At 38.7% G+C, this 14,834-nt stretch overlaps 1 protein-coding gene across 2 annotated transcripts in view; it reads left to right on the top strand.

Moving 5' to 3' along the window:
• SPMIP4 (sperm microtubule inner protein 4) overlaps positions 1 to 14,406 on the top strand; it is a 29,677-nt gene extending 15,271 nt beyond the window's left edge. For both annotated transcript variants that reach the window (XM_080664599.1, XM_080664598.1), the window contains exons 5-10: positions 1,296 to 1,325; positions 5,623 to 5,804; positions 7,357 to 7,445; positions 8,156 to 8,330; positions 9,604 to 9,695; positions 13,365 to 14,406. In XM_080664599.1, coding sequence (XP_080520725.1) covers positions 1,296 to 1,325; positions 5,623 to 5,804; positions 7,357 to 7,445; positions 8,156 to 8,330; positions 9,604 to 9,695; positions 13,365 to 14,186 — 1,390 coding nt within the window. In that variant the 3' untranslated portion in view covers positions 14,187 to 14,406. The remainder of the gene's footprint in view (positions 1 to 1,295; positions 1,326 to 5,622; positions 5,805 to 7,356; positions 7,446 to 8,155; positions 8,331 to 9,603; positions 9,696 to 13,364) is intronic.
• The last annotated feature ends 428 nt before the right edge of the window (positions 14,407 to 14,834 follow it).

Genomic DNA, 14,834 nt, shown 5'->3' with positions numbered 1-14,834 from the left:
TATGGCTAATATACCATTTCCTAAATAGAAAAACATAAAAAATTAAGAGTATACTCAACTTTACTGATCTTTACTATTGACTGATTAACATTCTGTTCATTTTCACACCAGCAATATTTAGAAATATTTGCATAGTTTGAAACTAACTGTTGGAACCCAATGAAAGTGGATGACAATCCTTGCCTAGTGTGGACTTTATTCCTGAGCTGCAGTATCACTTCTTGGTATGCAGGGCTCAGCATATTTAGTAAATACACAAACTTCAAATGAACTGATTCAGAAAAGGCGTACCTTCAGTACCTTGTTCAGTTTTGTTCTAGCCTCTCTGTCAATGGAGAGATCAGCAATCCTGGGCAAAAGGACAAAGCACACACAGAACTGTGTCACTCAGGTCACTTTAGGTCGTGTAATTGCACCACATGCACGATGGCAGGCTGCCTCAGAGCACTTGCTACCGCTTGACTATGAGGGTGAATGTCAATAAGAACAAGAGCTCTGTTATTACAAGTAGCAATCCTACCTACACTGCAAATAAGAAATGCATAGCCAAAACCGGTTTGGCTCAGTGGATAGAGCGTCAGCCTGCGGACTGAAAGGTCCCAGGTTCGATTCCGGTCAAGGGCATGTACCTTGGTTGCGGGCACGTCCCCAGTGGGGGGTGTGCAGGAGGCAGCTGATCGATGTTTCTCTCTCATCGATGTTTCTGACTCTCTATCCCTCTCCCTTCCTCTCTGTGGAAAATCAATAAAATATATTTAAAAAAAAAAAGAAATGCATAACAGGTGTTTAGTAGGACTGAAATTAGAGTAATCAGAATGGTAAAAAATTGATCAATAGACAACCGAGATAGGATAACATCTTATCTCTCTGGTCAGCTATTCATTGTTCCAGAAAGTCAATCAAGATATTATAAAGTCAATATTATATAAAAGACACTGTAGCTGGAAAATTGGATACTTCTGCCCTAACCGGTTTGGCTCAGTGGATAGAGCATCAGCCTGCGGACTCAAGGGTCCCAGGTTCAATTCCAGTCAAGGGCATGTACCTACGTTGTGGGAATGTACCGGTCAAGGGCATGTACCAGTAGGGGGTGTGCAGGAGGCAGCTGATTGATGTTTCTCTCTCATTGATGTTTCTCTCTCTCCCTCTCCCTTCCTCTCTGTAAAAAAATCAATATATATTTTTAAAAAAAGAAAATTGGATACTTCTTTATTCTTAAGCAAGTTTCTAATAGAAATATAAGCTTTAAAAAGTCCTTAATATAAATTAGGATTTGTTTCCTGTTTTTATTCTAGGTTGCCCAAACCACCTAATTCAGCAGTAGGGTAAGTATACACTTGTATTTCCCTTCCCTGTTCTTTTGTTTTTTTAATGTATTAATTCTAGAGAGAGAAACATTAATTTCTTGTTCCACTTATTTATGCACTCATTGGTTGCTTCTTGTATGTGCCCTGCCCAGGGATCAAACCCGCAACCCTGGCACATTGGGATGATGCTCTAACCATTTGAGATACCCAGCCAGGGCCTTCTCTGTTCTAATCAAGGAAACAAGATATTGGCGATCCATAGGTCTTAGTGTGGGGACAAATGAGACTTTTCATGAATGTGGGAGAGACTGAAACAAGCCCAAAGTTAGAGTATCATTGATTTCCCCCAATTATATGCCCTGCTAATCTTTTTTTAAACTTTTTTAGTACAGTTTTATATTTACAAAATTATTGGGAAACAGTAGAGAGAGTTCCTATATACGTCATACCCAGTTTTTCCTGTTATTAACATCTTACATTAGTATGGTCCATTTGTCACAATGAATGAGCCAAATATTAATGCATTACTATTAACTAAAGTCCATACTTTAGCCCTAACCGGTTTGGCTCAGTGGATAGAGCTTCGGCCTGTGGACTGAAGGGTCCCGGGTTCGATTCCGGTCAAGGGCATGTACCTTGATTGTAGGCACATCCCCAGTGGGAGGTGTGCAGGAGGCAGCTGATCGATGTTTCTGACTCTCTATCCCTCTCCCTTCCTCTCTGTAAAAAATCAATAAAATATAAAAAATAAAATAAAATAAAAAATAAAGTCCATACGTTACTCAGATTTCCTCAGTTTTCCCCCTAAGGTCCTTTTTGTGTTCCAGAATCCCATCCAAGAATTTGGTAGTCTCCTTAGTTCCTTAGGTTCCTTTTGGCTGTGACCATTTCGGTTTCCTTTTTTTTTTTTTTTTTTTTTTTAATATATTTTATTGATATTTTACAGAGGAAGGGAGAGGGATAGAGAGCTAGAAACATCGATGAGAGAGAAACATCGATCAGCTGCCTCCTGCACACTCCCTACTGGGGATGTGCCCGCAACCAAGGTACATGCCCTTGACCGGAATCGAACCCGGGACCCTTCAGTCCGCAGGCCGACGCTCTATCCACTGAGCCAAACCGGTTTCGGCCGGTTTCCTTTTTTTTATGGCCTACACACTTTTGAGGATTACAGGTCAGATACTTTGCAGAATGTCCGCAAGTTGGGATTTGTCTGGTGTTTTTCTCATGAATGGACTCGGGTAATGTGTTTGGGGAAGGAAGAGGTAAAGTGCCATTTTTGTCACATCCTATCAAGAGTACATGCTATTTGAAATTTTTTTAAATTATTTAAAAGAGTACATGCTATCAACATAACTTACCACTGTTGATGTTGACCTTGATTACCTAGCTGAGGTAATGTTTATCAGGTTTCCCCACTGTACAGTTAATCTTGTTTTCTCCCCTTCCCATACTGTACTCTTTAGAAGAAAGTCATTCTAGACAGCCTGCACTTAGAGATCAGAGCTGAGGATAAAGTACTTCCATAACTTACTGGCATTGTTCTGCATGGAGATTTGTCTGTTCTACCCCACTTATTTATGATCCACTTATATCAACATGGACTCATGGATATTCATGTTGTACTTTAGTAGTAATCCTGTACTACTTATTCTCTTACTCAGATTGACCATTGAGAGCTCTTCCAGTTGGCTCCTATATCCACATACCTAACAGTGTGGTGTCCTTCTGATTTGTTTGTTTGAGTACTGTATCACTTACTGTTGTGAGGGTTTTATTTTCCTTTGAACAGTTCCTTACTTTCTGGCAGTACAAGATGCTACAGACTCATATATTTCCTGCCCCAGTCCTAGAATCAGCCCAGTTCCTTCTATGGGAGAATGGTATTAGAAGCCAGGATCTAAACACTAGGTGTGCTTGATGCTGCTAAAGTCCCTGTCAGTCTTAACTAAAAACAATAAAGTAACATTTTAAAATTGTGTTACAGGGTAAGATCTGCTCAAAAGGCTATTAAAATTAAATTTTATCCCTAGCCAGTTTGGTGCAGTGGATAGAGCATCCGCCCATGGACTGAAGGGTCCCAGGTTCGAATCTAATCAAGGGCACGTACCTTGGTTGCAGGTTTCCCAGACTTGGTTAAGGTGCGTGCAGGAGGCAACCAATCAATGTCTCTTTCTCATATCGATGTTTCTCTCTGTCTCTCCCTCTCCCTTCCACTCTCTAAAAATCAATGGAAAAATATCCTTGGGTGAGGATTAACAACAACAAAAAAGGCAAAAAAAAATTTTAAATCTTAGTTGTTTCGGGGTTTAAAAAACAAACAAACAACTATGTGAAGACCTTTGTTTTGGACTTTCCAAATTCTCTTAATAGCAATATGAAAAGTAAAGCCCTTTTTGTTGGGTTATTTTTCTCAAATCAGCTATCTGCTTGTAGCCTGATAAATTCTAAAGTCTCTTCCTTTGACATGGTCCTCAAATACCCCCTGAAAGAACTGTTATCATCTTGTTAAACATCTTGGTAAATCTTGCTCAGACAGCCCATGCCTCTAACTGAACGATGTATAGAAACCAAATTCCTTTATTTAAATGCCTGTGAGGTTAAGTTAATGATGTTCTACCTTTTCTTAATATTTCTTCTCTATTTAGGGACTCAAGACACAAAATGAAAGTAACCTTTATAAATCATTAATATAACCAGGAACATAATATTTTCTGCATAATATTTTATTCCTTAGAGGAATAAAAATACATTTTGGTCATTTAATACTGTTGTATTCAAAACCTGAGTGGGATAAAACCTGAAAATTTAGTGGAAGGTATAATTTTGCAATATGTTTTTTTAACTAACAAATATATTGCAATATATTGAATGAAATCTCATAGCATACATAGACTTACAGCACACAGAGTCCATAGTTTTCAGGTCTTAGAATAAATAACATCTTCCTAAATCATTACTAGATATAACTTAATACTATTTGCTAGGAAATATACATTTCTAGAATCTAAAGGGGAAAAATTTCTGCCCTGCCTTCCTAACTCCCACCTTTTACCCCTTCTTCATGAAGCCAAAATCCTAGCCACAGACAAAACCAGAAGATTCCGAGAACTACACACACATTTTGCAAATTTACTTCCTATCAAGGAGACCACTCCCCAGAAATGGTTTATGGACTTCTTGTAGTTCTTTTGTTGTAATTTAACATGTTCTTGGCCCTTAAAACTTACTTTCCAAAGTAATGAGTAATCTCTACTTTTTAAAAAATAAATTTGTATTGATTTCAGAGAGGAAGGGAGAGATAATAGAAACACCAATGATGAGAGAGAAAAATCATCAATCAACTGCCTCCTGCAAGCCCCAAACTGGGGATCGAGCCCACAACCTGGGCACATGTCCTGACCAGGAATTGAACCATGACCTCCTGGTTCATAGGTTGACGCCCAACCACTGTGCCACACCAGCCAGGCAGAACATGGGCTTTGTACTAGACCACAGTAAACTCCATCCTTTCCTGACTCAAGTAGATTGGACACTCTCCATGAGCACAGATGTGTTCATTCCTACTTTACTCACAGTTTGCTCAAACTATAAATGCTTATTTTCAAGTAGATTTTAAAGAGGAAATTAATTTAAGGGGACTGGTTTACTATGGAATCCACTGAATTGGACACTGGAAATATTTGTTTATAACAAATGTGTAGTATATAAAATGAAAGGGTCAGTATGCTTCATTAAAAGAGCAGTTACTAAACTAATTGTCATGAATCTGAGGAATGTCAGTCATTTGGAATTTAGGAATGCCCTGATTCTCTTCCCATATCATTAAAGTTGACAACCTTGTGCCCTGTGTAGTAGTTGATGTGGCACTTTTTAAGCAAAGTAAGTAAATTGGAAAAGTTTTTAATGATCAGCAATAAAATAATGCTATACCCAATTCAAAAATATGTTCAGGTGAGAGAGTTTGTGACAAGGGCAAGAAAACCAAATCCCTTTACAAACAAAAAAAGAGCTGACTGGCCTCATAAATGACTTTTGCCTGGAGTCCAGATTTTTTGTCTTACAAATAAATATTTTATTGATTGATTGATTGACTTGAGGGAAAGAGAGAGAGAGAGAAACATCGATTCATTGTTCCACCTATTTATGCAACCACTGGTTGATTCTCGTATGTGCTCTGACTCCGGATTGAACCTGCAACCTTGGGTTTAGTACAGTACCTGCCATAAAGAAGGGCTCCAATAAATATTTGGTGATTAATTTTAAAACTACACTTCTATTTTGTTTTGTTTTGTTTGCTCAACATAAATCTCAGTGAAATCTGCTCCCCGTATCCAATTGAACATCCCTACCACACACACATCTGTCGCGGTGCCATGTTCCCGACCTTTACATCACCTAAGGATCGCTACACTGGCATTAACGCCCGAGGCCAGCAGCCATTTCCTCCCACTGTACCAACGAAGGCTTACGATACACTGATTTTGAAGACAAAAGGTAAAATGTAATTTAAAATCAGAACAGTATTAATTTTTCTTATATTTTGAGTTTATTCAATAATAAAATTAAAGAAAGTAGGGCAAAGGACTCAAGTCACAAAAGTGTGACCATCAGAAAATTGTTCTCAACTGTGGCTGCACTTTAGAATCAGCTGGGACCTCGCCACAGACAATTAAACCAGAATCTCTGCAGATGCCCTTAACTTTTCTTCTTTATACAGAACCTCCCATGATAGAATCAGAAACAAACATTGTAGAATTGGTTGTTTTTATTCTACTTATATTTTGTTTTTATTTCCTTTTTGCTCTCTCCTATGGCTTAGCTTTTTAAAATTCCATCTTAGCTCAGGTCATCAGCACAATGGACAGTGGTGGGTTCAGAGCATCATGGATGTAGCAGCCATGATGAAAGTGAAAGGTCCTCATTAAAATAGGACTCAGAAAGTGATGGGAGCAGTTTGTTCAGTGCTTTTTAACACCTGGGAGCATTTTATCACAGATGCAAACATTGGGGTCTTCCCATATTAGTTTTATTATAGAGGATGGTAAACCCATACACTAGTCATCAAGTCTATCCCACACTAGACACCTCAAAACAGAGAAGAAACCTACAGCAAAAGACTGCAGGTAACTGAAGGTGACAGAAAAGGTACACAGTAGGCAGAGATAAATACTTGTTGAATGAATTTGGGCTGTGAGGAAGGTAAGACCCAAGAACTGTCCTGTAATTCAGGTCCTCTGAACATGAATAACTGAACCCAAATACAAGAACAGATGCTGCCATAACTATCAACCTGCTGTCAACCATGGTCTGAAAATATTAAATGGAAAATTCCAAAAATAAACAGTTTGTAAGTTTGAAACTGCATGCCATTAAGTAAGGTGATGAACTCTCCCAATGTCCCACTCTGTCCCACCTTGACATAAATCATCCCCTTGTCCTGTGTGTCCATGCTGTATGGTGCCACCCATTCATTAGTCACTTAGAAGGCATCTGCGTTATCAGCCTGATAAAAAAACATATCATATAGAGAGTTCCGTACTATCCTCAACCTCAAATATCCCCTGCGGATAAGGGGCGAACACTGTACCACCAATGCCTAGGAAGCTGTATTGTTTAAGATATTCTCTTTCAATACCTTTTTGGTAATCAAGTACTAACTCCATTTCTTGATATTTAGGCAGGGAAAAGCCAAACAGGTAGTTAAGAATTATATTTGCTAAACTAGAAAGAGGATCCAGGAAGATTTATAATTTAACTAAAAATTCCTTTCATTAACAAAGATGGGTAAAGTACAATTGCCCCTCCTACCACTGGGAGCACTATGGTTAGAGAGTCATTCTCAGTCTGTGTGGCCCTTACGCTGCATATTAAGGGGGGAAGGAGGTCAAGAAGTCAAAGCAAGCTGTAACTATATAGCTAAAATGTGCTCCTGCATTTCTCTCCACCTCATATTGTCTTGTTTCTATTTACTGCACCCATAAATCCCATGAATTAGAAGATTGTTCTTATATATTCAGGATAACAGTGCTTGCCCTGAAAATTCCAGGTAATCCTTACAGATATGAACTGCTTGATTTTCCCATGGATTCAAAGAAGAAAGCCTTGACTTGGCCAGGTCAGGGTGTGTATTATGATGTAAGTATTTTTAATGTGTGTTTAAAACAAAGTAAAAAATGTTTTTACTCTGTATGTTTCTACAAGTCCAAAAGATGGAATATTTTTATATTCTATCTGGGTGAAAATTTTGAGATTTTGACCAGGATTCACATTTCTTGTTGTTGTTTTCTTAGCTGATTTCAGATAGTTTGGGCAGTTATATAACATTTCTACAATTACCAAAATAGGGTTCCACCTGAAAGAAGGTGGAAGAGGACTGTATTTCACTTACTGTGTGTCCCCCAACTCTATTCTTATGATTTAAACTATATTAAGTAACTCCAAATATGCATAGAGTAAATGAGATTTTCAGAAAGATTTGCAATTGACTGTCCAAACCATTATATTTGTGTAGAATCAAAAATAAAATAGTCCTAGCCGGTTTTGCCCAGTGGATAGAGCAGCAGCCTGAGGATTGCAGGGTCCCAGGTTCGATTCCGGTCAAGCACACATGCCCAAGTTGTGGGCTCAATCTTCAATAGGGGGCATGCAGGAGGCAGCCGATCGATGATTCTCTCTGATTATTGATGTTTCTATCTCTCTCTCCTTCTCTCTCCCTCTCTGAAATCAATAAAAATATATTTTAAAAATAAAATAAAAACAATAGCCACTGTTTATTGAGATAGTGAATCAGCTCTTATTCTACTAGATGACATTAATTGTAATAATCTTTTATGTTCATATTCTAGTTTCCTAAATGTGTTGAGAAAAACAAGCCAGTATTCTACCCCAAACCTCCTAAAACCTTCGCTCCTAACACTTCTTTAAATTCATGGGATCCTATTAACTCTCAAAAAGAGGCCAACATACAAAGAAATATTGAGAGGTCCCACTGGATCAATTCATACAATCGTGATTTCACAGGTATGAGTTCACTTTAATACAAGTAAAAACAACATAATTAGATCATTGACAAATGCTGCTATAAGCTTTCATCTAATACTTCCCCTGTTTCTTAATTTAAAGTACCAATAGAAATTAAGGTGGGTGGTAAGTTTCTCTTAGCAGGTAACTGGGAGGTAATTTTATTGTTCTAATTATACTAGTGGCCCGGTGCACAAAATTCATGCCCGGGGGTGGGGGTTCCCTCAGCCCAGCCTGCACCCTCTCCAATCGGGGACCCCTTAGGGGATGTCCAACTGCCGGTTTAGGCCCGATCCCACTAAACCAGCAGTCAGACATCCCTCTCGCAATCTGGGACCACTGGCTCCTAACCACTCACCTGCCTGCCTGCCTGCCTGCCTGATCGCCCCCAACTGCCCTCCCCTGCCAGCCTGATCGCCCCTAACTGCCTCTGCCTCAGCCCCCACCACCATGGCTTTGTCTGGAAGGAAGTCGGACATCAGGAAGATGGCCGGTCAACCCAGTCTAATTAGCATATTACCCTTTTATTAGTATAGATTATTAGTATAGATAGATTATATAGGATAGGATTGCTTAAATGGAGGGGAAAAGCCTTTCTTAGCAGGAGTAGATGCTCATGGCAGACAAAAATACATAATCCCTATATCTGGACTGATAGCCATGTGCACTATACTGCCAAACCAGTCATTAAAAAATTGAATCGCTTTCTTACACCTTACACCAAACAGCTGTTGTCCTTAAACCCCTTCCTCAGCCCCCCTTAGGTTCTGCCTTCGCAGTTCACCCAGATTTGGTTCTGATTGGTCAGTTTCTATGCCAGTCAGCATCTCTGGGCCTATCTCTGGGCCTGATCAGAGAGGCAGGGCTGATCAGCAGCCCCCACGGAGGCCCAGAGAGAAAGAGAGGCGTGGCTGCTGGCCAGGCCCAGAGAGAGAGAGGCAAGTGCTAATCTACAGCTGCCACGGAGGCTACGGATCAGACCCTGCTTCTCTCTCCAGGCCTCTCTCCGGGCCTGACCCGCAGCCCCCTCGGCAGTCAATGCTGGGTCACTGCGCCTGCAGCGGCGGCAGTCAATGCTGGGTCACCATGGCAACCCAGCACTGACTGTAGGACTGACTTCCGGTTGGCCCAGCCTTCGGTTGTTTTGGATGTTACAGACCCTGGGTTTTTATATATTAGGATTACAAAGGGGAATAGGTGAGTTTTTCTCTAAAAGGTCATTTACATGCCATTTTCATTTAACAAAATAATAAGACATGATGTTTCTATTAAGGTCTGGGGCCCATGAACCCCCTTGAACTGGATGATTACCATGAAAAGGCGATAGCAGAGTTAACTGGACAGATAGGATTTGACCCAGAACCTGTAAGTAATTGCAGTCAACTCTCAGTTATTTGGGGGGAAAGTATCCACATGTTGGACTCTTTCTTGCTTTGCCCTCTTCTTGCTTTTTGAATATTCGTGACTAAACTAGAAAAAGGACATTTTAACTCATTTTAGAAGTTAATTCTGAATTGATCTAAACTGGTTTGAATACCTTTCTTCACTCTTAGGAAGAACAAGGTAGGTTTCTTTTTTTCTTCACGGAATGTTTGTTTTCTAAAAAACATTTTATACTGTTACTGTTGCTAAAATTTACAATGGCATTGTTTTACAAATGCTCACCTAGTAATTTAATGAGATTCTTAAATTCTGTAAATCTTTGCATATTTGTGTATCTTGCAAATTATCACTGCTTTTGAAGAGATAAAGGCTTCTTTCTGATATCCACAATGACTGAGTGTTGGCTGAATTACAATCAAAAGCCAGTACATTCTCTATAAATATCAGAGATTTCTTAATTATGTGAAATGACCTGAAAGAAATGATAAAGCCCTTTATGATTATGAAAATGAAATAAAATGGCCTAATAGTATTTATTTATTGTTTTATTTGGGGCCTAAATTTTATCCTCTAAAACTACAAAGTTTTGAAAACAAAATTAATATTTTCAAAGAGGTAAACTGTGGAAAAACACATAAAAAACAACTATAAGCTATTTCAATATGAACTCTATTTTAGACTGAACTGTACACAATTTTTTATAATAGCTTCAGTATTTCCCAAAGCGATATAAAATCATTAATACCAGAGTAGTTCCATACACTGTGCTGTGTCATTCACTGAAGGGTTTTTAATTTTCTTAATTTTTCACTTTCAACTAGCATTCTCTAAGGCTAGAAAAGATGATATATAGCCCTAGCTGGTTTTGCTCAGTGGATAGAGCATCAGCCTGCGACTGAAGGGTCCCAGGTTCGATTCCCAGTCAAGGGCACATGCCCAGGTTGCGGGCTTGATCCCCAGTAGAGGGTTTGCAGGAGGCAGCTAATCAAAGATTCTCTCTTATCATCATTGATGTTTCTATCTCTCCCTTTCCCTTCCTCTCTGAAATCAATAAAAACATGTAAAAAAAATAAAGTTTTTTAAAAAGATGATACATCTACTTTTGTTAAGTGTGTTCAGCAGCTGTCCAGACTTCCACAGTGTTTACCCTGAGGAAGCAGTTTTATCATTTTTATTTAGAAATATACGCACAGTTGTACAAAGGATGTCTATCAAGAATATTACATGCAAAATTATTGTGCACATAAAACAACACCTACATTTTTATTAATAGCAAGATAAAATATGCCTAAAATAGTTGGAAGTTTCAATGAATCTTGCTGGTTTCTAACTAAAACATAAATAATAGACTCTAGGAAAGCATGGGCTAGTGGTAATAAATATGTGTATGAAATTGTTTGCTGTAGTAGAATAAAATAATGGTATTAAATACTGCTTCTTCATAAAGGAATACTGTCAAAGTAGGGATATGATACACCCTATACTTTTTATTTTTTTAATTTTTTTTTATTGATTTCAGAAAGGAAGGGGGAGAGAGATAAAAATATCAATGATGAGAGATAATCATTGATCGGCTGCCTCCTGCACGCCCCCCACTGGGGATCAAGCCTGCAACCCGGGCATGTGCCCTTGACTGGGAATCAACCCGGGACCCTTCAGTCCATAGGCTGCCGCTCTACCCACTGAGCAAAACCATCTAGGGATATACTTTTTCTTTATGATAAATTTAATAAAGCATTTCAAAGAGCTAGGATTTTGAGGGTTTTTTTCTTTTTTTCATAGTATCAAACCTGATTAAAGGTTGTAACAGATTTGTTACAAATAAGATGGAAATTGTTCCAACTATGAACAGAATAGGTTCCAAAAGTATGTTCCTAAGTCCATTTTTTCCCCAAGTCCAAACTACTTTTACTATCTCACCATTCTCATTTTTATCTCTGCTGTCTTATTCTATTGTCATCATATATCCATTCTTTTTTAGATTTTTTCGTCAATATACACTGAGTGGCCAGATTATTATGCTCTCTGAACACGTAACAATCTGGCCACTCAGTGTATATCCTATATAATAAAAGGCTAATATGCAAATTGTCCCCTCGACCAGGAGTTCGACCAGCTGGCAGGCTGGCCAACGGCCCATGTCCCCTCCCCCTGGCCAGGCTGGCTGGACCCCACCCATGCACAAATTCATACACCGGGCCTCTAATACGTATATATACATACACACTGAGTGGCCAGATTATTATGCGTTCAGAGATCATAATAATCTGACCACTCAGTGTAAAAAGATGTTCAAACACACAGAAAAGTTTAAACAGTTTTACAGTTAATATGCATATGCCCATCTCCTAGATTCTACCATGAGCATTTTACTATACTTATCACATAATCCATCTTTCCATTCCTCCACCCATCCTTATTATTTTTATGCACATCAGAGTAAATTGAAGACAGTAGTATACTTCACCCCTAAACATTCAGCATGTATATCATTAACCACAGTTCAATTTGTTTGCAGTTTTTTCTTTTAAGGTAAAATGTACATTCAATGATATGCACAAATCTTAAGTGTACACTCAATGAGTTTTGACAAATGCATACACCTCTGTAACCCAAACCTCTAGCAATATATTGAAAATTACCATCATCTCAGAAAGTTCCCTCGGGCCCCTTCCAATTCCTCCTCTCCTTCCTCCTGCCCCCCCCCCAAAGACATATACCTATTAATCAGCCTTTTAATACACTCACTACTTTTGCAGTTACAAACATGACTGAGTTCACAATATTTATAAAACATCTCAAAAAACAGGAACAGATATGCAAATTCCTCTCAGACCAGTGTCTCCACAAACATGGCACATCACTAGCCTCAGCATCACTGAGATGTTAGTTGAAAAAGCAGATTCCTGAATCATAATCTCAGAGGATCAAGTTTAGGAATCTCATTTTCTTCCAGCTCCAAAGCTGATCCTGATTCAACCAAGGTTTAAGAACCCTTGCCCTTTGCCGGGGCCGGTTTGGCTCAGTGGATAGAGCGTCGGCCTGTGGACTGAAGGGTCCCGGGTTCGATTCCGGTCAGGGGCATGTGCCTTGGTTGCGGGCACATCCCCGGTGGGGGGTGTGCGGGAGGCGGCTGATCGATGTTTCTCTCTCATCGATGTTTCTGGCTCTCTATCCCTCTCCCTTCCTCTCTGTAAAATATCAATAAAATATATTTAAAAAAAAAAAAAAAAAAAAAAGAACCCTTGCCTTGGCCTAATAAAGAAGGCCAATAACAGGGATTTAAATAACTGCCCATAACTTTTAACATCAACTGTTGGTGATGGGCAGTTTTGTTCCAATGATTCTTTTACATCTTTGAAAGTTTGAAAGCAAAGAGTTCCTACATAGAGGAATTTCTGTATAGCCAAGTAAAAATACACCCTTTCCATATTAATAAAAACTAGTAGAGGAGGAAAACTTGTTTTTTAGGACCCAAATTTCAATATCTTTAAATATAAAAAACAGTCGAATGTGTACTCCTACACCCATCTGTGTTTACTCAGACAATGAACATGGGTATGATTTTTGACTGGGCATTTATGGCAATATCCTTTACAATGCCAGGTTTATTAATTAATCACTTTTCTCCTTTTTATCCCACCACTACAGTCAGAAAAATTCCATCCTGTCCTTAAACCCCCCAGACCCTTGGATGGACGAATAGCTCGACTGATTCAGAACCAACGTCCTCTGGAGCCTATTGTCCAGCAAAGACCACCTACCTGTCCCGATTGTACCCCTAGAGTTTTGTGTAATTTTCATACCTTCATACCCGGTTCTTCAGAATTGATGGCACTTCGTGATAACACACTAGCAGGTATGATCCATAAATACCAGGAAATTGAAGACAAGATTAAGGAAGAACAACGTTTGTTATCTACCTTTGCATGCCCACCTTGTTACCCAACGAAAGATATGACTAACATTTATGACATACAACCATTTCCAAAAATTACAGACACTAAAAAGACAGAAGATTTGTACTGGAGACAGCTGCCATTAAAACCCCAACCTGTACCTTACTACAACCCCAACCATTACATTCAATATGAACATTTTAAATCTGCCTTACTTGACCAGTATGCTATGTGTCAAAACCCTGTTAACCTTAGTACGCCTAGTATTGTTCAAAATAAACCAGACTCAGAAGCTCTTGATCTAGAACGTTTTTTAAGGAAACCAGAAGAACAGTTGACAGTCAACAGAGAAAACGATGAAGAAACGAAATCTCTTCTGGGTTGGATTCCTAAAGTTGGAGTGCCCAAGACTCAGACCAACCTGCTTGAGCTTAAGAACTCTTTTTCAAAATCTGGTGCACAAAAACGTTTCCATAAATCAATTCTAGAAGACCATAAAGACCTTAGGGATAATGTGCATTCAGGGATGAAACACCAATTCTATGACCATAATTCCTATTATTTCTACAATTGAGATTATTCATCTTTCCCTTCAAAACACAGCCTCTTGCAAGAAAAGAAAATAGAATTTCTTCCTTGTTGCTGGATTCTGTTTTATAGAGGAGCCATCATGACCTTGCAAATGAGGTTTATGTTTTTAGGAATTTAAGTTTGGATCTGGTCAGAGGAACCCAGAAAAGGTGATGTTTTGACTTGAAAAGTTTAACAATTTGGCAATAAAATATTAGGACCAGAAAAACTCATAGTCTTTAATCTCATTTCCAAATGATATTCCAAGTAATTTCCCAAAACCATGAAAAACAATGTGTATGGCAAAGTTTACATTACTGTTTCTAAAAAAAGTAATATCTAGGGCAGGGGGGAACCCTCAAATGTCCAATAATTGACAGATGTCTATACAAATTATATTACCTTAATAAAATAAATAGGTGAACACTATCCCTTTATGTAAATGTTTGTACAAAATAACATTAGGTACAAAAGAAAAAACTCAAATGCCCTGTCAATTGAGGGATAGACAACTCTGCAAACTACATTCCTTTATAAAGCAACTATGCAGCCCTTGTTCTTTTATGTAAACGTGAACAAAATGTCAGTAGAAAAAATGAAACCCAAAATGCTCTGCATGCACACACTCTAAGCTAGATGTTTCTTTTCCTTT

The sequence above is a fragment of the Plecotus auritus genome (genome assembly GCF_963455305.1).
Source record: "Plecotus auritus genome assembly, chromosome: 4".
Taxonomy (NCBI): domain Eukaryota; kingdom Metazoa; phylum Chordata; class Mammalia; order Chiroptera; family Vespertilionidae; genus Plecotus; species Plecotus auritus.
Note: the sequence above shows the minus strand (reverse complement) of the source record. Positions and strands in the feature narration are given on the sequence as shown.